Source organism: Lepidochelys kempii, chromosome 9, assembly GCF_965140265.1.
Source record: "Lepidochelys kempii isolate rLepKem1 chromosome 9, rLepKem1.hap2, whole genome shotgun sequence".
Classification (NCBI taxonomy): Eukaryota; Metazoa; Chordata; order Testudines; family Cheloniidae; genus Lepidochelys; species Lepidochelys kempii.
In genome coordinates, this window is record NC_133264.1 from 79,893,420 (window position 1) to 79,917,559 (window position 24,140).

The 24,140-nt window shown below is 46.0% G+C and overlaps 1 protein-coding gene across 1 annotated transcript; it reads right to left on the minus strand.

Annotated features, from left to right (window-relative positions):
• Nucleotides 1-7,019: 7,019 nt before the first annotated feature.
• Nucleotides 7,020-18,516, minus strand: LOC140916950 (adrenodoxin-like). The gene is made up of 4 exons (XM_073358845.1): nt 18,203-18,516; nt 8,854-8,978; nt 8,133-8,262; nt 7,020-7,800 (listed from the first exon to the last, which is right to left on the minus strand). Exons 1-4 carry the CDS (start codon nt 18,379-18,381, stop codon nt 7,683-7,685), a joined length of 552 nt encoding a protein of 183 aa, XP_073214946.1. The 5' UTR covers nt 18,382-18,516; the 3' UTR covers nt 7,020-7,682.
• Between the last annotated feature and the right edge of the window lie 5,624 nt (nt 18,517-24,140).

Here is a 24,140-nt window from a genome sequence, read left to right on the forward strand (position 1 = left end):
CCAGGCCTGCCCAACTCATTAGCGCAAACCATGTAGAATAGTTCTTGTAGGCTCAGCAAGAGCGTGGTCCCTCTTTTACTCTCTCATTGGAGTGGAGCAATATGTTCTCTGGTGTTCAGTCTAGGCAGCTGTGGCCCCATGACTTTAAATTGACACTGCCGGACAGCCCAGTGGCAGATGGACCACTACCCACAGCCCTTACTGTCATTGTCTGGCTCGCTCTAGCTCTAGGGATGCTAGGATGGGCTGTTTTTCTCTGCTATCACATCTTTCTGGGTGTGTCAGAACTATTTAATTCGTGTTCCATCTATCACATAGTGGTAGTTATAGCCCCTGTTTTCCATAGACCGCCCAGAAATAAACAAAACCCCCTCAAATATGGGGCCATATCCCCAACTGGTGTAAATCATCCTCACTCTGGTGAAGTCAGTGGAGCAATGCTGATTTACACTAGCTGAGGCTCTGGCCCATGACATTTTAGGAGGGTGTTTTTTTTTTTTTTTTTAAATAAGAATTGTACTGCTTGGGTGCAAAAGAACCAGAAAATGCTGAAAACATTGATAGTGCTCAGAGATGCCATGACCTGGTGTGCCAGGGAACTACTTACAGGGGTAACTCAGTCAACCTCTGCAGCACTCCTCAGCTTATGGACCGCTCAGTGAGAGAGGATGCAAATACATAGAGGCCTGACTTCTCACATGAGAAAAGGCCATAACTTCCTTCAACATGTAGCCCTGGTATTTGTATATAGATGGATTTCTCCTCTGGGTATGTCTACACTGGAGCTGGAAGGTGTAGATATACCCACTGATGGAGCTAGTGAGCAGTGTAACCACACTAACATGAGCAGCAGGACGGGCTAGCTGCCCCAAGTATTATCCCATCAGAGACCTCCAGATACAAGCTTGGGTGGTTAGCTCCTCCCACTGCTCATGCCACCATGGCTGCACTTCGATTTTTAGCATGCTGGCTTGATTAATGCAGGTGTGGGTATGGCTACTTCAGCTGGAAATTACATTTGCTGGCTCCTGTGTAGACATTTCCCCTGGGGCTACCTTCTGAAATCAGAACAGGGGATGGCTATTGGTCAAAGCGGGACTGACCCATATTGAAAGGCTGTATGCTAAGCCATGAAGGGACACCAGTGACAGTCACTCAGGAAGGGGAGTTGTGTAGCTGTCAGCCATGAACCAACAATGCTCTGCGCCTGACCAGAACTATAGAGCAGGGACAGAGCAGACCATTTCAGTTGCCTCAGAGAGGCAGTGACTCATGTACCTCAGGCCCATTTTGTTCGAGTGCACATTTTGCTCCCTCATCCTCCAGACTTACTGGAACCTTTCTAGTGCAAGGTTCAGCTATAGCTGTTCCTCCCAGAATCCCTGCTGCCACCTCTGACCTATCAACAAACCCAGGAGAACAGCTCTCCCAGGATGTCTCTATAGTGGATTTTCTCCCAGCAGCCCTTGTCTCCCAGGCAGCCTTTTGGGTGGTGGGCCCATCTCTGTGCCACCAGCCAGGGAGTACATGTGCTAATGGGGACCGTGGGTTATTTTTACTATGTACACATCAAAGGAAACAGTCTTCTCATCCTAAGACCCTTTTCCTGGAAAGGCAGCCATATTCTGAATGGGAATGTGACAGTCCTCGATCCTGTCAGCCAGCAGCTAATCACTCAATTGTCACCTGCTGGCTATGTGGCCTCGAACATGGACTCAGGGAAGGGGTACTGACAGCTTTCAGCAGCAGCTTGTGGCCCAGCTTTGAAGTATAAGTAAGAGAGCACGGAGGGTGAAGCTGCAATGAGCCAGACCTGTTGGCTCTCACATGGGAAAGTCACAGCATGGAGGGAAAAAATTGGGGGGGGCGTTTATGGTGGAAATAACCAGAGCATTCGTGCATCGCCAGTGACTAAGGTGATGTTGGTTATTTTATTTACCCCTTCTGAGGTGTGGCACTATGGCAAAAAGCATATTCCAACTTCCCTAATGCACTCAGAGGACTCACGGGGCAGGAGGGCAATTTCAGAGTAATGCCCGAGACTCCTTCTCATGTGCTTGCAGCCACCACAGCACTTGCAGCTCCAAGAGCAGGAAGCCAAGGCAAGGAATCAAATGTGAATCACTTCCAAGTGACAGCACAGAATAGAGGCTAATGCTGGATTGTATTTGCCATGTGGAACTGAAGCCTTGTTCTAGTGTCAGGACCCACTACCACAAGTATGAGGTGGAGATACTCGGCTACTCAATTTAGAGCTAGATTTCATAGTCACCAGCCACTGTTCAAGTTGCTTGCATCCAGGCCCTTCTCTAATGCTGAAGTACTTCACCACACAACACAGCAACATCCTTGCTCTGTAGTGACCCGGCCCTCTGCCAGTGAGTTGTGCTATACATACACCACTACTCACTGCTAGGGGAAAGGAGCAGGAGTTGGGAGAAAGGACAGAAGATGATCAGGGCAAGGTGTTGTCTCTCTTTCATTTCCAGGAGGGCCCTGTCAAGAACTGTATTTCTTCACAAAATGCCTCCCACTGCTTTGTCCTTTGCCTATTTCTGCCTGCCTCAGTGCAGCAATGAGACAAAGAAACACGACTGGGAAAAGGTTGTCATGTAGGACACTGTGTGAGGGGCTGTATCGCATAGGGTGCTAAATCTGCAGTGGCAAACTAGACACTCATCAAAGTGACTCTGAAGCCCTGATGCTGCATCACGCTCTTGTAATGCTGAAATAAACTTGGGAACTTCCAATCGTCCTGCTGGGAAATTGAATCTGACCTACTGGTGTTGGGCTGAATGGGTAGGAAAGACCTGTGCAGGGCAATGTTTCCATAAACCCAACCCTACCCTACCCCTAGTCTCTGCTAGCTGTACTTTTTCAGTGATGCTGTCCTAAGGGAAAAGCAGCAGAAATCAAAAGCCTATTGTGGATTTTTGGAGGGTGTCAATCTTTTATCCTCTGTTCCACATTACCTAAAGGACCTGGGGTGATCTTCCAGCAGCCAAAAAGGGCTGGATGGGACTCACTTCAGCACTCCTCCAAGTGCATCCACAGGCGTTGCTGCTCTGTGAAAGCCTTCTGACATGGGTAGGTGTTTTGAGTCATGGGATGCGAATTCAGTGCCCAAACTGGAGAGGAGATTATAAGAAGCGGAAGAAGATCAAGGGTGCAGAGTGGGGAGGGTGTCCTAAAAGGAACTAAGGTTACATTCCCTGCCTTGTTTTATTATCTTTGTTGAAGGAGCTGGTGATGCTGCTGTACAGAGAGTGCTGCCTTGTGTCCAGTTGAAACCTAGAAGAATGACTCCTCGGACTGTAGCCGGCAGCCTAAGTCTCTCTCTTCAAGTAACCGCATGGAGCTGTTTTTAGCAATGTTGTTCTGGCAAGTCAAGCTTTATGTTTAATGACCCTGACTAAAGGTCTGTGATCAAGGGGGTAATTTTGCTCTGGTTTTACTAAACTTCATCAGTAAGGGCTTGGTGTGGCAAAGCAAAACACAAAACCAAGGCTGAGAATCCAGATTCTCACTCTAGCCAAAACTCAGAGTTTGGAGGTGCAGATAAATAATTTGGTTTGGACCCATCTTAGTTCAGAAACAGATTCCACATAATCAGATTATCTATTCTACCTTAAACTCCTTACACTTGAATAGTTGAAGTCCTGGTGTTCTAATTAATCTAAATCTATGTATCTTTCTGTTGTGCTAAGTATCATTATTAAAAATATTAATGCTGTGCACCTGGATGTGATTGGTAGGAACATGGATTAAAAATATGGAATACTGAAAAGGTCAGAATTCTAGAATGTTAGTCACCAGGGTTCTAGAATGATAATTTTCTTATTCCCATTACACTAAGGGTCTGACATAAAATGCATGATAAAAGCAAGAAAATTCAACCGACAAGCAGAAATTCCCTCCTTAACTCACCCTACTGCATTTACTGTAGCACACCATACAATAGCATTGATGTACAAACTCACTTTCAGAGACCCCTGCAAATCAATTCTATCTACTTGGCTGAGGTGAGGGGTGTATATGTGCGATGTGTTATGCTGCCTGAATTTTCGGGATGGTTTGGGTTGCTGAAGAACCTACGTAACAGTAGCGATATGGAAGACACAGATTCATTTTTCTGAGGGATGCTTTGTGAGGGAAGGAAAGACTTTTGTTATTATTAAACCTTTATTAGTAGTACATTTGTGCCAACCACCAAAAGAATCCACTGAAGCAAAAGAACATAGGCCCATAACATGCAAATACTTGAACATGTCTCTGGTTAATGCATGTTGGGGAATAAGGAACTGGACCCCAACAGCCTCTGCTGTTGCTGCTATCACTCCCCAGCTCCTTAATAGTGGTGACACAATCCAAAGGTGTGGTTTCCTCAGGCAAATACGGGAAGAACCAAGTGCAGAGGGAGGGGCCAGTCTCTTGCTTCTCAGAAGGCCCCCATTCTGCACAGTCCCAGGACTGCTGCTAGAACACAGCCTAACTGCTTTCAGCTATCAGGTCGTTCCTGCTCTGCTCCGAGCGGTTCCTCAGAGCAGCTCACTTTTGGATTATTAGCTCAGTCGCAGCCATTCCCTTTTACTTGCTTGCTTCTGGGGACTATCCAGGATGGAACTTTTCAAAACCAAGCAAACTGTGAATGACGGGTATAATCCCATCTGGACTGAAGGTGACCACATTAGGCACTAGGCCCAGTAGACACTTAGTAAGACAACACTAACTACCTTTGCCTCATTCTTGGGACATCACCAGGAGCCCCAGCAGCTCTGAAAATCAGTCTGCTTCTCTTTAGGTGCCTAACTCTTGGGTCCAAGCAAAGGATTAGTGGTTTTGGGTGCCTGAGCTGATTTTCAGAGAGTGCTGAGCACCCATGCTCTGAAAATGAGGGCCCTTTAGCTGGTCTCTAGCTGGGTACTCAGAAACCCAAAATGGATTAGTCACTGCTGAAAACCCTGGCCCAAGCCAGAAAAATGTGGCTTTAAAAAGAAAAAACAAACAAAATACCCCTCTGCGTGCTTCAGGTTCCCCTTCTGTACAATAGGGATGATACCACTTCCCTAGTGCTCTGGGAGTATATTGTGAGGCAACGTGCATTGAGCAAGCTGGATGGAGCCCTATTATTATAGTGGGGTTTAACTTGCTTCAGAGTCTAAAGAAGTCATGAGCATGAGAGTCATTCTGGTGAAGCATGTTGTGCTGTCATTACCCTACATACACAATTCATGCTACAACCCAGTGCAGTATTTTTGCCTCTGGAGGAATAGCTCAGTTTGTTTGAGCATTGGCCTGCTAAACCCAGGGTTGTGAGTTCAATCCTCAAGGGGGCCATTTGGGGCAAAAATTGGGGCTTGGTCCTGCTTTGAGCAGGGGGCTGGACTACATGACCTCCTGAGGTCCCTTCCAACCCTATGATTCTAAGTTCTCTCTCTTTTTGTATCACCTTCTCGGTATCAAAGCAGCAGCTCAAAACACCCTGCAGGCCACCCAGGCAATGCAGGGCAGAGCATATTTCTAAGAACAATGGAATCCGTATAGAAATAACAGAGGGAGCATAAAAACAAAAATGCCATAAGATGCAGGTGACAATGAGACTGGATTATTTTACCATTGACAGTATGGTTGGAAACATCAGGTCAACTACAATAAGATCTGTCTAGAATCTTTGCTATTTGAAGGAGTTTGGCTAACTTTTTTGTTCCATTTTCTCATGTAAGTGCTGCTGGTTTCCAGCCTGGGCTGTGCCAAATCACTGAGAGAAAGGCTTTTTTCATTTTCTTGACAGCTCATTCAGGAGCAGGAGGCACTGGAAATCTCACCAGAGAGCCTGTTCTCACATGCTTTCCAGTTTCAAATGGTTCACATCAGCATCTAGCAATCTGCAATCTAGCAATCCCAGCCAAACCAGGCTAGGTGTTTGAAATCAGCCACGTGGGATTGCACATGCGAAGAAGCAGATTTATGGCAGATGTCAGGCACCAGACAATTTGAAGGAAGATGCAAGAAACCCCTTAGTAAACAGATGTGGAAAAATCTGCCCCTGAAGAAGGTTTTATCCTAATCTCTGAAAGATTATCTTAAACCCTGAAACATGACATTTTATCTCCCTTGCAGTACTCTTTTATTAGCATCAACTATAACAACTCTGGACATTCTTGTTATTCATATAAATGTCTAGCCCCTCTTTGAATCTTGCTAAATTCTTGGCCTCAATATTATCTTGTGGCAATTAGTTCCACTGTCTAATAATGCATTGTGTGAAAAAGTACTCCCTTTCATCACTAAAACATATCGCAAGCATATGGAAGTGTCTGTGATGCTGATAAACAGTTTCCCATTAGGTCATTGTTTTTTGATTGCCTGCTAAATGCATTGTGAATTTGAAACCAAATCCTTACTTCTGAGAGAAAGATTTCTGAATGGAAAACCTGAATATAGACTTCAAATGTCCATGTGGCTTCAGTGGCAAGTTTAGAAATTTCACTCAAACATATAGGGTACAGCTACACTGTAATCAGAAAGGCGACTACAGCATGTGTCTATATACCAGAGCTGGCTTTGGTCTAGACAGCTGGAATACTAATATCAGTGAAGCCAAAGCAGTGGCCTAGCTGCTTGAGTACACACGGGACATTTCTACACTGCCTCTGGGAGTGAGTGTCTCAGCCCAGGTCTACAGACTTGTGCTAGTGCATTAAAAAGAGCTGAGTAGATGTTGCAGCTTGGGCTTTCAAGTCTAAGGGAGAGTGAGGGTTATTCAGGCAGTGTTATTCACCCTAGGCTGCTGTGGCTTCACAGCTATTGTTATTTGAGACAGATCCAAGTGATCTTGGGTATGACTACACAGGCTGCAGTCACACCTCTGACTGCATCTTAGACATGCCCATCAAGAGAGAATCCAGGAGGTAAAATATATCTTTTAAAACAGCAACTGCATGTTCATGCCCCAGATCTCCATTTCTTTCATTGTACTATCAACCACATCAGGAAAACAAATTTAATTGGTCTAGAAACCCAGTGATTAGCCTTTTATTTTTGAGTTAGAATGTGATACAATAGTGGAGAAAGGAGCAAATATTTGGAGAAATTAGCACAGTTAGTGCACATTGGCACAAGAAGTTCATATTTATGGGAAAAAATCCATTTCTATGTAAAATGGCAGAATCCTGAAGGTTACCCATCCATTGCTATTTATCAAACTAACAGACTATTTAATCAAGCTGATCCATGCAGTTATGATTTTATGGCACTAGCGTTCCCCCAACTATGTCAGAATGGGAAGTCTCTCTACAGTTAAGTAGCCAGATCCAGCAAAATTCGCCATTCACAGTAACTGTTGGGATGTCCTTAACTTCAAGGAAGGGAGAGAATCACCTGTGTTTACTATGGCCCTACTTCAGCAGAGCATTTAAGCAAAACATTGAGGTGTCTTGTTGAACTTCAGCGGACTTAAGCAGGTTCTTAACTCTAAGCATGTGCTTAAGTCCTTCAAGTTTAGCACATGTGTAAGGAAGAGCTTTGCTGAATAGGGATGGATTCTGAATCAGGGCCTATGTGACCTAATGCAAACTGGTCACAAGGCTCAATGGAGACAACAAAATATAATATACTTAAAAAAACACACATAAATCTAAGGGAAGGCTTTGTGCAGGTGCCAATGCCAGTTACTAATATTATTATTTGCTTTGCTTTCCCACTTCCAGCTCTCTCCTCATGTCAGCAACCTCCATGGGGACCTGGACAGTCAGACCATCCATCGCCTTTTTAACACACACCTGGCAGCCTAGACGTGATCTGAAAAGCAGACAACAGAGTGAGTTTCATACATTTTTGTGGCAAAGGAAAGAGCCCACTAGCTCCCACCGCCAATGCCCATACCATTTCGTTTGTCTCCAGATTCATTCAACAGCTCAGCTATCAAAGGACGGAGCTAGGACTACCCTCCCACTCCCCCAGAAGAAGGAGATTCTTAAGACACGTTCGTAATAGAAAATAAATTACACCCTCTGAGTTACTGGTGCCTTATAAACACTAAGAGTCTAGACTACGAGGAGCGAGACAGAACATTCCCAGTCCAGAAAGTGGTACATTTCTGTGTGCCAACTCCAACAGGCAAAAATGCTTACGTATCAGTGAGTCCATAGGCCAAATCCAGCATGTCCAGCTCCTCGTCTGTAATGGCATCCAACTTTTGAAAGACGTCCTCCTCAAAGATGAGGTGACACGTGGAGCAGGCCAATGTACCTTCACAGGCACCTGCAGGAAGTGGGAAGGGTCAGCACAGTGCATCAGAGAACAGCAAGGAGGGAGAGTAGACACTCTTGAGGAACTGTGAAAAGAGGTGGCCCTGCCTATACCCAGGCCGAAAGTACATCAGGAGTGGTTTCAGAGGGAAATCAAGGAGCCAGTCTTGCTACTAACACATTTACTGGCGGCCCCGCACCTCTTAACCAGAAGGATCCCAAAGCCAAATGAATACATAGTTGAAATATGAACATAATTGATACATCCAGATAAATAAATAACTTCATTAATACAGTCCAGGGGGTGCCAGCTAGGATGGGAGTTGCACAGATATTGCCACTCTGGCCCTTTAAATGAGACAGGGATGTGAAAGCCCTGCACCCTGGACACATACATACTCACTAACGACTGTGTGGCAGAGAGAGAGAGGAGCTGGCCCCCAGTTCAGCGATCCGAGTTTGACCCAACTGCAGAACTGATGATAACCAGAACAGTGAGTGACGTTGCCAGACCATTGCAAGCGCGTCTTCAGTCTCGCAATTCCCTGCATTGTTTATTTCACATTTTGTGTTTGACCCTTGGGAGCTTTATTATTGCACCTACCAAAGCCATCGATGCCCAGGTTTTGATTAACCACCACTTCCAGCAAACTCTCCCCTTCTTTGGCTGTGGCCGTGAGTCTCTCTCCATCCCGGTTTATAAAATGCACCGTCACTCTGTCCGCAGAGCTGTCAAACAAGTTACAGGAGGTCAGTGGAAGCTGGGCCACTGCTACCTATGAAACAGCTGCCGGCTGAGCAGGAGAACGAGGCAGTGATCACATGAGGAATTTACATAAGCACCCAGCTTCTTGAAAGGCTACAATGCAGTTGCATGAAAGTACTTACACTACGTATATTGTGTGTCAGTCCTTGCCATTCACTGCACAGGGAAGGGCAAACTACAGCCATTCAAATCTGAATGGACACAAACTTTACCCCTTCCTCAAATGTTTCTAAGAATAGACATGTGGTTAAGGGTGAATGAGCGTACCTGTGTATGGGCAAGGGGTGGGAGACTGTTGATTTAAACCCAAAGAGCTTGCTAGACATTTGCTATTGCTAGGGGTGGGGGGGCCTCTCTGGGCTAATCCTATATGGAGTGAAGTGAGGATACTGTATGGTAAAGCTGCTCAGGATTAGATTTAAATTATGCAACAGGGGCTCGCTCTTTTTTTCCCCCAGGAGGATTATTTGCTAAATGCTCCATTTCTACTCTTTGTTAGTTCAACCCCGAAAGGGTCACCGAGAGCCTTGATAATACACTAAAAGGAAAATTCATCCTCAACATAAGGGGGATACAGCTTTTAGTGTATGAATGGAAATCGCCCCCATTTTCACTAGGCTAGATTTGGCCCTAAAACTCTATGTGAAGGTGAAGGTCCAGGGACTTTTCTGAATATGCCCATTCTGGCTGGAAGTCTGCATAAAACTCACAACCCATTTCTGCAGGGATGCCTACAACAAATCAGCCTAGGTACATTGCCTGTAATATAACTATTGCATTATAGCAATAACAATAGATCAGACCCAGCAAGCACTGTGTAAAACCTGAGATGGGTTCTTTCTGCCTTTGCTTAGGATATTCTGAATTGCTGGTCAAAAGATGGAGAGGGATCTTCTCTGGATATTAAATCACCCAGCCCATATGCCCTTCTTTGCATGAATGCAACCTAATCAGATTTCTGTTGGCTGGAGAAAAGAGACAGGGAACTATGGAGAATGTAGTATAGAAAGGGGGATCACAACAGAGGGCTATCAATTAAACACAGCTGGTCCCCGAGCCTGCTCTAAAACATACACTTGTGACTTTACTTGGGTTCCCCAAGGTATGCCATGGCAGGAAACATTCACAGTCTTTGTGATCTATAAACTGCAAGCACAAAAGCTTCATCATATGGAGGTCCTAAAAGTCATATGGGTCCCATTAGCATTTCTGTGGCTCGTGTATTTCTGTTACACATCTCCTGTGCAAGAACAGAGGCAGGATTTTGGTAACCCAACTGTGCTTCCCACACAGTGCTACCTCCACAATACCTAAGGGGTGGCCAAACAAGTCAGATAAAAAAAGACTTTTTTTGCCCCAGGCTTAAACAGAATGTCGCTAACAATTGCATCGCTGAGGGTTTTCACAGCTGCCTGCGCTGCTCTGGGCTCCTCCTGGAAGCAAAGCTGTCGAGACACCCCAAGAGAAGCTGGCTGCATGCTGGCTCTGGAAATCTCATGAAACAACCTGTTCTGGCCTGGTTTGGCAGATCAATTACATCTGAATTACAGATGCTGAACTTCACCATCTGCTGAATGCTTTGAGGTTCAAAAATCACTACAGTAAAACGTCATAAACCTCACACCCCAAGGTTACAAAATCAGGACCGACAGTGCGAACGTGACAGGTGAGGGGCTCCGAAAACAACATCCAAGAGAGAAGTGGAAATCTCAGATGAGGTGGAAATCATTCTTGCAGAAGGGAATTTGCAATTTAAATTGACAGCCCAAGAAACCTAAGTCCTATAGTTATCCTGCCAACACTGACCTAGAAGAACCACCTCCAGGGAGGAGAGGAAAAGATCAGCCTCTGTATCTCATTCAGTCCTTAAGAACATAAGGATAGCCATCCTGGGTCAGACCCATGGTCCATCTAGCCCAGTATCCTGTCTTCTGACAGTGGCCAGTGCCAGATGCTTCAGAGGGAATGAACAGGGCAGGGCAATTAGTGAGAGATCCATCCCCGTCATCCAGTCCCAGCTTCAGACAATAAGAGGTTTAGGGATACCCAGAGCATGGGGTTGTGTCCCTGACCATCTTGGTTAATAGCTATTGATGGACCTACCCTCCATGAACTTAGCTATTCTTTTTGAACCCAGTTACACTTTTGGCCTTCACAACATCCCATGGCAACAAATTCCACAGGTTGACTGTGCCTTGTGTTCCTTATGTTTGTTTTAAACCTGCTACCTATTAATTTAATGGGGTGACCCCTGGTTATAGTGTTATGTGAAGGGATAAATAACACTTCCTTATTCACTTTCTCTACACCATTCATGATTTTATAGAGCTCTCTTATACCCCACCCCCCGCCCCAGTCATCTCTTTTCTAAGCTTTTGCCCTCTACACCAACTTTGACAAGAAGATGGCCAATTCATGCCACCCATGTGGGGACATCTGTCCCATAGGAGCTAGACTGAGACCCTCCCCCAACTCATTTCCCATCAACCACTGAACAGCCAAATAGTAAACAATATTGGCCTAGTAGCATATCACACCACCAGCTCTCTGAGCCGTTCAGAACTTGATGGACTGACAGAGTGGCACACTGAATACAATGGCATCGTTCTGCATAGCACCTCTGAACGGGGACCTGCCCATACTCCTGTGAATTCAAAAGGCAGGAATTGTCTCCAAAGCCAACAGAACTTCAGAGCAGCTCAGTCTCCCTGGTTGACTTTGCAGGTTGCTCTCTCAGCCCTCTAGAAAGGGATGTCACCCATCTAGCAGCTTCTGATACATTCCTGAGCAACAGAAGTGTTGCTGCAGCCAGGTGGCCTTGCTTTTGTCGTTGCTGGCATCAGAAGAAGGTTTTTCAGCCTTGAGAATGATGTGTTTGTTTAGTAGAGAGAATTGGCCAAGCCTGCAATCCTCTGGTTTGCCCCTTATACAAGGCTGACTGAAACAGCACCCAGTTTCTCACAGTCAGAGTAAGATTTAAAGTGAGCAAAACTCAGCAAGGTCACATTCCTGGAAACCCAAGGGACAAAGAAACAAGCAGTGACGCTCAGATGTGCTGGGAAATTATAACACAGTCTACCGATTTCTTAGCAATATGTCCATAGAGTGCAAGCACACAAAATCAAATGACCTAAGCGTATACCAGACACTCTGAAGTTTCCAGTGTAGCTGCCCCGAAGGATGTGCTATATTGTATTTAGGGTCAGTTGCATCAGGCTCACTTGCTCAGAAAGCCCAAGAAGTAAGCAGAGGGAAAACTCGTTTATTAGGGATATCCCAGAGATAGCTGAAGCAACACCTGGGAATGCTTATGCAATGTGTTCATCCCCAGCTGTGCTGTGCGGCAGGCAGAAATCAATTATTTCCGGTATAGGGAGTCCTCCACTGATTTATTTCTATCAGTGACTGCAGAAACAGATGAGAAGGACCTAGCATAGGTGCCGACTCCATGGGTGCTCCAGGGCTGGAGCACCCACAGGGAAAAAATGGTGGGTGCTGAGCACCCATCAGAAGCCCCCCTATCAGCTTATCCCCACCCCCTAGCACCTCCTGCCCGTGGGCCCCACGCATCAACGCCTCTCCCTCCCTCCCTGCACCTCCCGCCTGCAGAGAACAGCTGTTTCGCAGTGTGCAGGAGGCTGGGAGGGAGGGGGGAGGAGCGAGGACACGGTGTGCTCAGGGAAGGGGGTGGAACCGGATGGGAAGAAGTGGGGTGGGGTAAGAAGAGACAAGGGTGGGGCCTTGGAGGAGTCGGGGCAGAGCCAGGGGTCAAGCACCCCCTGGAACTTTGGAAAGTCAGCACCTGTGAACCTAGGTCAGACAGTTTTCATTCCCCTCTACCATTCCCAAATGTATTGGATAGAACATGTAGCATATACCTACCTGATTGTAATGAATGGTCCCTGATCAATCCTTCAGAAGCAGGTGAAAAAAATTACCTGTGAAAATTCCACTGTGGGGAAGAGAGTTGAAATTCCTTCCTTCTACCAAGCTTACTGGTCAGATTAACTCTGCACCAGTGATCCAGAATCACCATGATTGTGTCTAGCGCCATCTATACTCTTAGATAATAGTTGATCACTAGCATTAATCGTCACGATTATGCCCTTGTTACAGTATCTCGCTAAATAATTGTTCTCTTGAATCCTAGTAATATGGATTCCATCAGTAGTCTCCAGTGGTAGAAAATTTGAAACACTGATGATTATCTCTTGAAAAAGCCTCTGCCTAGATTTAATCTAAACTGGCAGTAGAAGGGAGCAGAAGGGTTGTCTTATTTCCTTGTCATTTTCAGGAGCCCCCTCTGTGTTTTCCCAATGCCACATAATTCAGATAGGTAAGGTATAATTCAGAGAATCATGTACCTTAAAATTAGGGGGTCTGCCTATTGCTTTTCAGGGAGTTTCAATCATAAAGCAATATCTAGAACATTTTTCAGCACAGGACCCCCTGGAGATGAAAACAGGGAGAGAAGTCAAGCAGGAAACCTGTACTACAGGAGGAATGGGTTCTTATATACACACTCATATCACATGAGTAACAAAAATGGCCTATTGCAGCCAGAGGCAAGCAGCACAGTCCCGTTTTACTAGGCAGAGAAAATATTCAGAGCCATTTCAAGCCCCACAACAGTGAGACTGACTGAGACTCTCTCTCTCTCTCAACAGAACAAGCCATTTAACTGTCTGTGGAACTTCTTCTCAGATGTCTGAAGCCTGTGCCTCCTGGAATCTTTCCTATTTGTCCGAGAAACTGAATAAAAGGATTGGATCCTTCAAAATAGGGAAAGGCAAAGTGTTGGGATTGCACTTAGAGATGGGCAAAATGCTTTGGAAGAAGCAAAAGCAAACTCCAACCTTCACCTACCTTCTGTGAGCTTTAGCGCTTCAACCATCACTAAGGCACCAGTGCTACGACCACCCAGGCATGGAACTTCCATTGACTTCAAAGGGAATTCAGCATAAGAAATTAATGTGGGATCATGCCCGAAGTCATGTACTTGATTAAGTGGGTACTGTTGCAGCTGAGTGACAGCATGGTGCCGCAGACAGAGCACTGGACTGAGAATAAGGCACCCCGAGTCCTGTTGCCACTGACTCCTTGTATAATGGCAGCGATGATAACCCGCTTTGTAAGGCACTTTTAGATCAACAACTGCCAAACCCATTATCATTGCTAGGTATTTATCAATCTTTTATTTTTAAAAATCATTACACCTTTACTAATCTAAGGCAGTGATGTTAAGCTGAATGAATAATTTAGGCTGTTTACTTTGATAATCTCATACATCCTGAAGTGTGAATCTCACTGTTTAGAGGACTGAAATGATTTGGAAGATTTCTCTGGCTTGACAACTGGCTTGTCAAACAGGACTCTACAGCTTGCCTCCGTATGGTTACAACATGCTGTCTTATTATGCATGTGGTGGATGGGTGCATGGATGTAAGCAACCATTCCTTCTATGGATCTCCTGCCTTACTAGACTAGTCAGTTTCACACTCAGGTCTTCACAGACTATTATTCCCACCCTGCAGGGGAATATTTAAACATAAGATTCAAAACCCTTGTTGATCTGTCATGATGTAAAAATGACAAATTCCTATTCATATTACATTTTGCAAAACTCTTGTTGCTCCTTAACAAAATCTTGGACCAAGATTTTTCAAGAGAGACTAGTGATTTTGGGTATCCAATTTGAGACACTTTAAATGTGTCTCATTTTCAGAGGCAGGTGCTCAGCATTTTCTGAAGATTTCTCCAAGATGTTTCAATTTGGGCATCTCAAAACCTGAAGCACCCACAGTCACTAGTCCCCTCAGGCTCTACATGATACAGAAAATTAGTAGAGGAGTGAGTGGCCCTTTAAATGTTTGTTTATTTTTTCAAAGATTTTATAAGGCCACATGAAAAAGCATGGTGTCAAAAAGTATTGCTGGAAAGAATTTAGTAAGCAACAAACTAATTAAAAAGGAAAACAGTTGATAGTGGCTGTTCATAAGTCCCATTAAACAGGTTTATCGCTACAACTCCTTTCTCTAAGGTCAGATAAAGTGGCATATTGTGTTTTCCATTTTGCTGGCTGGGCCCTTTTTCTAGATTTTTCTTAATCTTTGCTAGCAGATTAAAGCCTACTCAGATCACATTTGTTTGGAAGAACTACAAGTTCCCTTTCTTTTCCACAGAGAAATTAACACATTACCCTTCCACATTACCCTTAACACAAGTGGAGCTCCTTCAGAACCAGTTAGAGAAGATACCATCAGAACTGGTGAGAGACTTGAGGTAAAACTCAGACCCACCCAGAAACTCTGCATTTGATTCTGCATCCCTTACTCTCACAGAATAGCACCATTTACCTCAGGAGCCTCCCTTGTCAAGCCTGCCCCCACAAACACCCTGCTTTGCCTATATTCCCCAGCCTTGTTCCCCATTGGTCAGCTTCTCACACAACCTCCTCCATATCTATTCCTGTGTTGCCCCCCACATATGGCACAACCTCCTTGAGTAAATCTGCAAGGCTTCTACCCTGCCCACACTTAAGTCCTTAAAACGCCACTACTGCTGTGCTGCTTACTGTGAGCGAAGTTGCCTTGTATCTAAATTGCCTTTGGTCCTCTTTCCTTCACTAGTTGTCCTTAGACAGTGAGCTCCTTGGAGCAGGAACCATCCTTCTCAAGTATTTGGAAAGTGCCTGCACATCACGGGCAATACGGGTAATAACAAACCACACTAAATTAGAGGCAGGCTTGCAGCACTGGGCTCTATGCTTTCAATTGATATTCTGCTTTTAAAGCCACCCAAGGATTTGGTGCCAGTGAAATACCCCTTCCCTAATCCAAGCCTATTGGCTCTTTGCTTTTGCATCAAATATAAATGCTTTGATCTGATTGTAGAGGGTTAACCTGTTGCTTGTTTGGGCCCAAGGAGGCATACTCTGATTCCTGGGGGACTTTCTTTCAAAAGTGCAGAAAGCAGCTGTAAGGCAGTATACCTGACCTGCCAGATGCTGCAGTGCTCAGTTTATGCCTGATTTAAGACATTTTTAACAGCTAATCCAAGGATGGATTTGCTGACACCCACAATTTCCAAACTGCTTCTGGGATCTGGCCCTGGGCTGGAATTCTGCAAAAGGAGAAGGAAGTGATTTTTACCTTGTGAATTTAAGAAGAGCTGGGTTGATAGGAATGGGCCTTCTCCCAGTCCTTATTCCTCAATAGTCTCCACCATCCTTTAGCTGGCAGACTCATCATTAAAAGACAGTCCTATCAAAGAACAGGAGCCTCTCTAGAATGTGCTATCCTGATGGGATCTTAAAGTCCTTCTACACAAAGAGCTCACATGCTCGAGAACCGCCATTGGTTACTGTTTGGTGTAGTACCATGACCGAGAAGTGGGTTTGCAACTTGGTCCCTGCCCTACGGTGGGTGCATCCCTGAGTGGAAAGTGAGGAACCCATGTTGCTCAACAGTGCCCCCTGTGGCCGATTAAATAGAAGCTCTTATTGGGATCCATCCACTAGGAAGGCAGACGGCTCCAGCATGTTTACCCAAGAACTGTGGAGGGATGTAAAGATTGGGAGATCCTTAGGGACAAGGGGAAAATGTAAATAAATGGTGGAATCCATCCAAGAGAAAACAGGGAGAATTTAAAAAAAAAAACCAAAACACTCAACTTGTGTTCCTGTTTGTATGTTCATAGTGTAACAAACCCTACAGTAATTGTAGAGTCAGCTGTATTGCCCCCAAGAAGGAGTTCCTGAGAACCTCCTGCTCCCAGCTGCGAGGGTGACAGTCAGTGCAGTGCTATGTGAGGTGCTGGCTTCCGGCTAAGAAGTGCACGGTCTGCTGCCTGCAGATGCTGTCAGCCTTACCAGCTGGGGAGTGAAGGACAAGGTCGGAATCCAAACTCACGTGGCTGTAGCTAGAAGCCTTGGCCAGCCACAGGCCATGTGTTGAATACATCCTTCAAAAACCCACACCACACTACACTAATAAAACCCTGAGGGGATATCTGTAATTCCTTAAACCCCACTGGCCTTTTTGGAGAAAAAATGGTTACTGAGGTGAAGTATTTGACATCTTTAGGACACATAACATGACCTCACCTTTCCCTCAGGTGCTGAAATATAAACCATCCTGTGGCATTAGAGTATGTACAGCTACTATATTGGAAAATGGGTCCTGGAAGCTGTCGTCGCACACTGGGAATCCAGCCCTACTGGCAGTGACGGAGTGTATTTATTCTCTGATGGGTTGTCATAAATATAAAGGGAAGGCACCAGGTGCCAGCGAGGTTACCTTAGCTTCTTATCCCTTTACAGGTGAAAGGATTTTGCCTCTGGCCAGGAGGGATTTTATAGCACTGTATACAGAAAGGTGGTTACCCTTCCCTTTATATTTATGACATGGGTGCTTGGACGCAAAGGGAAAATGATGCAAGTCTCAGACCAATTTCTACCAAACAGGGGTCCACATCACAAAAAACACAGTCATGGTTTGCATTAATTGGCCCCCTTTTTGGCTGTCTGAGCAGAGAGGCTGAGGAAGTGCGGTTCAGCTGGACTCAGGAACCTGGCTTTTCCACTGACCTGCTGTGTGACCTTGTCAAAGCCACTGCATATCTCTGGGCCTCTGTCTCTCCCTCCACCCCCAAGGTACATAAATGTTGCCACAGTCAGAGAAATACTAGAACCCAGCTAGTCCCCAGCATTTGCTGGAACTCACTCAGATCTAAATACATGAGGTATGCACAACACAAGCTGAACTTGCTCTAAGTGGCTACTCACGCCCCACTAAATATTACCTACTGTCCCAATTCAACCCCCTGTCGACGTCTCTCCCTTTAGGACACCATGTACAATAAGCTAGTGAGAACACAGGGCAAGAACCATGCACAGATTCAGCATAACATCCACCCCAATTGTCCCTCAGGTGGCCTTGCCTCTTTCATTCTAGATACAGGTGAAGCCCTACCTCCCACAGACTGGGCTATTCACGGTGCCATTCTCACCTAGCTAGGGGATTGATTGCTATTTATTTTAAACATCCTCTTTTAAACTAATTTGTCTGTCCCACCCCTGCACCTCAGCAGGCTGAGATAGAGGCACGTGGCCCCAGGTAGATGGGGTCAGACTGTCTTTCCTGAAAGATCCTGGAAGAAATGAGGTAGAGTTGAGTCTTTTGCTTACCCTGTGTCCCTTGGGACATCATGGAGCCTGTGTGTGGAGCCGAAGCTTCTCTTTGGCTGCAGGCTGACAGGTGCCTGATTGTGCTCCGCTACTCTGAGGCATTGAAAAGACTGAACTTTGCCCAAATTAAGTCCGTTTAGCAAGGTGCGGATAAGCTGTGGAGCGCACCGGGCCATCATGCTAGCTGAGTCTTGCTTTGTGTTTCTTCGTTCTTTTTTTGTTGCAGGGCTTCTAGCTTCTGAGGTATAAGTACAGCTGAGAGAGGGGGAAAAAAAAAATCTAGGACAGCCTCCCTGTGGAGGAGGAAAGAGGGTGTATCCTGGACCTTACTACAGCCCAACCCACTGGTGGAGTTTTGTAAGCAGCTGTAATGTGCAACCCCTGAGCAGATTAGGACCCCAGCTGATCACACTTCACTATTCTTCCCAATTCTGTTTCATTCTAGCAATCAAACAAAGCCATTTTCAGACGCTATCTTGAGTACAATGCCCACCTACAATATGTATGTCTGTCCTATGGTTTGAAACAGTGGACTGAGACTTGAAATTCTTGAGCTCTACTGCTGTCTCACCAAGTGTGTCCCCTCGAGCACTTAGACTAGTGAGCTAGGATTCCTGGATTCTATTCCTGATTCAGATGCTGTATCACTATGAGCAAATCACTTCATCCCTCTGTGCCACCGCTTCCATTCTGTAAAATGGGCACCTTTACCGACTTCACAAGGGAGAGGAGAGGCTCAATTAGTGAATGGTTTTGAAATCCTCAGCTGCGAAGTGCTACGCAAGTGCAGATTATTATCCTGGTCATTTCAATGCACAGGGAATTTAGTACTGGTGATAACCCTAAAGCCTCAATTTATTCCCAAAGCAAGTATCGTCATGGCAGCAATAGTGTCCTCTACCCCATAACAACGCACCTCACCCCTGACCTGAAAGAGACCCGCCACAATAGAGGAGAGACAAATCCAGTCCTGGGCTGATCATTTCAAAAGACTGAATTATCCCTAAACAAATCTGAATAATTTGACAGTTAATAGAAATATTTGTTTTAATTAGGTTTATCTATATCATAATATGTACATTACTATAGAGGCATTATTAGTTACCATTATTACAGATAACCTTTTAAACTGGAACTGTCTAGGGCTCCCACATAGGTTTCAGAAGAGGATAGCAGCAAACCACCCATCTATCCCAAAAGGAAGAGACATTAGGGGGTTTAGTCTAGATCTGGACAGAAAATGGGGGCTGGGGACAAAAATTTAGAAGCAAAAATTATTTTGTTTGTTTTCAGTGGAAAAAATTGACTCTCTGTCAAAGAAGTGAACATTTTCAACCAGAAACGTCTTGGTTTTGGGGTTTTCAGTTTTTCCAAACATCAACACATGTTAACAAGTCTAGTCAGTCAAAAACTGCAATAATCTGTTGGGGAGAAAAAATTAAGGGACCATTTCCAAGCAGCCAGAATTAAAACACACCATTTAAATCATTTTATTGTATTGCTCTCAAGATTAAATTGAAGGTGGGGAGAAGCTTTCAGGGAATGACCTGAGGTTCAAAAGAAAGAAGGTCCCCTCCCTGAGGTCTCAGAGAACCCATGATCTCTTGAGGTATCTGCCCTCCCCGTGATGTGCCTGTCCCATCAGTGAGATTCTCAAACATTCAGGGTTATTTGATTCCCATTCAGTGCTTTGGATCCTGTTCCTGCTCCTACTGATTTTAATGAGAGAGGATCAGCACCATTCTCTATGGGTATGTCTATACTGCCATCACAGGGTGATGCACCCGAGCTAGCTTTAATCTTGCTAGCTCGGGTGGTGGAGCAGCGAAACTGTGGCAGCATGAACTTCAGCATATGCTGTACAAGCGCAGCCAACTACTCCCAGATAACTACGCCTGGGGCTAGCGCTGAAGCATGAGCTGCCATGTGACTCTCCTTTGGGACCCAAACTAGCTACCTTAAAGCCAGCTGGGGTAGGTCTACTTGAGCTGCAATATCACCCTGTGATTGTACTCTAGAAGACATCCCCATATATGGGGGAAGGTGGGAGGGAGAGAGAGAAAGAAACAAAGTGCTCTGTATTTGATTGACAAATGATCAACAAATGCTTGAACTCAACAAACTCAAGCAGCATAGGATCCTCCACTGCAAGTGCTCTGTTGGATTCATCTGGTGTCAACAATCCCCAAATCCTCTCTCCACCTTTCCCCTCTCACTATCTAATGCACACATCAGCCAGTAGAGGCCCCCATAGACCATACAGGAACAGATCCATGACAAAGAATACACTGACCACATCCATGAAGTGAGCTATAGCTCACGAAAGCTTATGCTCAAATAAATTGGTTAGTCTCTAAGGTGCCACAAGTCCTCCTTTTCTTTTTGAGAATACAGACTAACACGGCTGCTACTCTGAAACCTGATGACTGAACATGGTTCTCTTCTCACCCCACTGACCCAGATCAGGAGTTACTCCCTTGAAGTCAGTGGCAGAAAACCAGTGTGAGTGAAAGGGGAATCAGGCCCTTCCCTGTAAAACTTAAGAGGGGGAGGTGGCAAGTCAGTGCTCAGTCCTGTATTGATAAGCATTCTCTACCAACACACAGCAAGTCTTAATGCCTTGCCACAATGGGGACACAGCTCAGAAGGGCAACACCACGTCATCCATAGGCAGCGGGTATAATAGGCCAGGGGAGGCTAAGCCTCCCCAAACCCAGACTGTGGCCCCACTCATGCTCTGCCCCGAGGTCCCACCTTCACTCCTGCTCTTCCCCAAAGCCGGCGGAGGCTCAGCTCAGGCCTATGGAGCTCGGGGCTTGGCCAGCCACTGCACTATGTGGCTGGCTGGCATTGCGGGAAAAGGGGAGGCCAGCATGGCTGGGGCGAGTGGGCGGGCTGATGATTGGGTTGGCTGGGGCGGTTAAATGCGCCTGCAGGTGGTCCAGGCAGCTGGGGCAGGCAGGCTAGTGCTTGGGACAGCTTGGCCAGGACTCCTCTGGCCACGGTGTGGGGGAGCTTGGCATTCCAGCAGGCAAGGGGGTGTGGAAGGGGCAAAGCCGGGGGCTAGCCTCCTTAGAGTAGGGGTTCACATCCTGCCCATGACAGCATGTTAAAAGGCTGCGCACTGAATGACGGACATGCTCTCCCACACAAAGAGGCTGTGTGTGGAGTTTAGTAGGAAGGGTGGTCTTCAGTAAGCAGCTAGATCTCTTCAGCAACCCCCACAAGTGCATTTGGGCCTGGTCTACCTTAAAGGTTAGATTGACCTAGCTATAGCAGTCACAGGTGTGAAAAATGCACCCCCCCCCCCCCCAAGAGACATCATTAAGCCAACCTAACCCCGTTCTAGTCAATGGAAGAACTCTGTCAATCTAGTTACTGCTGCTCAGAGAAGTGGCTTAACTACAGCGATGGAAAACCCCCTCCATCACCCTAAAGAGCACCTCCAGCATGGCATTACAGCAGCACAGCTGTGCCTTCATAACACCCACAGCATAGGTATTACATTTACTCTGCTGTAAGGCCCACGTAGCATTATGGAGCCTATCAGCGTTTGCTCAGCCCAGTACATTTTCCCATAATGGAGGGGGGTGGAGGGTGAACTGAAGTATTATTATGGTTTTAATCTAATGAATATTATTACCCTCTCAGTCCAGATGATATCTGTGCCTCCCACACTGAGACAATTTCTGTATGTCCCATGCTTCACAGGGTACAGATGTTAAAGGAAGGAAATAAACCCTGACAAGGGCCCTGCCCAGTAAACTTGGTTTTTAATAGTCTGTACACACACATATGTTAGAGATGGAAAAGACTTCCATTGTTAGGGTTTCTCACCCATTGCACAGACCGCGACCCCCAGTCAATATAGCACTGGCCCCTACAGTAAATCTCCAGTTTTAAATTATTTGTGCAATAGGGCAGGAAAACCAACCTCATCAACCCTGTCCCAAGTCATGCAGGAGTTCAGATGGAGCTGTTCTCAAGAGTGCCCTCATTCACACAGCGACTTCACTGTGGTAAGGGAACCTTTTCACTGGAGATGGGGATCAGACTAAATGCCTGAGCTGAGACCCCTAAAATGTTGAGGAAATTCAGCCCCAGATTAACATGTAACAGCTGGTTTGATCTCTATCACATGCTGAACTAAAATGTTGGGCCTGAATCACAAAGGCATGAAGTTCAGATCCAAACCCAAATTTTGTGGCTCAGGCCCACCTCTAACTTTAACTAGCAAACACTGCGCATGGTTATTAAAAGTCTCCTCCAATCCCACTCTCTGCTCATGAGTCTGGGTTTGTAGGTGCATCTCAGCACCTTGGTCCCTTTCTGTTCTCTCCCCTCTGCCCCCCATCCCTGTGTTAAATGAGAACTGGATTCACCATGAACAATATGGAAAAAGGACCAACAGCACATCCAAACAAACAGCTGAGCAGCTAATCTCACCAGCAAACCTTGAACCGAGAGATAAGCAAGACATAGGAGCAGCAGCTCTCCTGCAAGGACGCTGGCATGTTTGCTTAGCACTGACCTCCTTCACTACCAAGAATTCTAAAACTGCACAGTGAATGGCAGGTCAATGGCACAACAAGGGATAGCCCAGCTGAGGATTGACGCTGAGCTCATTACCCCCATCCCTCAAGGGAGCACTGCAGAGGCTGTGGAATCGGTGGATGGGGAGTAACTCCCCTCCAGCTAAACCACTGCCAGGGCTTGGAGAGAGAGAGAGTGAGTGTACTCAGGGATCAGCTGACAGCAGGGCATCACCTAATTTTGGACCTCTGAGGATAATATAAGAGAGGCAGTGTGTGGACACCTCCATCTGCAAAACTAGGACCAATCCCAAAAGTAAAATGTAGCGTTTGCAAAGTGACAGAGCTCACTCCCTAAACCTGGAAGACAGCGAAAGAGCTAGGGATAAAAACACAGCGTACTGCACAGAGAATGGCTCTTAGCAGCATTGATTTGCCTGTCCAGCAGTTAGTGCCCTGTCTTGCCCAATCAGATTCAAGTCCTGGTAGGGTGACCAGACAGCAAATGTGAAAAATCAGGACGGGGTGGGAGGTAATAGAAGCCTATATAAGAAAAAGACCCAAAAAATCAGGACTGTCCCTATAAAATCAGGACATCTGGTAACCCTAAGTCCTGGCCCCAGCCTCTGCTCTGCTGAGTAGGCAGGAGCTGAGAGGGAAGCAGGCTTTCCACCACCGCACACGCCTTGAGCAGTGTCACGTTCTTCTGCTGCAGCACTTGCCCAGACAGTGCATGCAGCCCTCACAGTACCTCTGCGCATGCTGCGAAGGGCGGGTTGTTCCCTCCCCCCCCAGCCTGCAATAAATCATGGCTACTTTAGATTCCTCAAGCACAGGGCAAGGGACAAACCCACCCAATTTAGGGACTGCCCTACAAACGTTTGGGAGAGGTGGCAAGGTGACGTGGATTTCCTGACAGCAAAATTCAAAGCAGTGAGTAATCAAAGTGAAATCAGCACAAGGCTGAACGGACAAGTAATTACTTAATGATTGCAGCAGCTCTGAGCAGGAAGCACACTCAGCAGCATTTCCTGAATACCAAACCCAGGTACTTTGACCACCATTACAGCAGCCTGGGTCAGTTTCGCTCCTTCTATGGGCATGTTCCTTAGGGCTCTGCTCCAGTGCTCACAAGTACACATCAGAAAGAGGCAAGAACCCAACACAAACCCAAACACTATCTATGCTTCCCTTAGGCACAGGGTTTTCCTGCAAACAGAAGTCTAATCAGAAAGCATTAACCCCAATGCTGCCAACTTAAGAGACCCTGTCAAGGGCTGGTAGGCCTCAAATGAGGCCTACACTCTATTAGTTCGTAGCCTCCCAAAAAGCAGGATTCTCATCTAGTTTAAAGAAAAGGAGTACTTGTGGCACCTTAGAGACTAACCAATTTATTTGAGTATGAG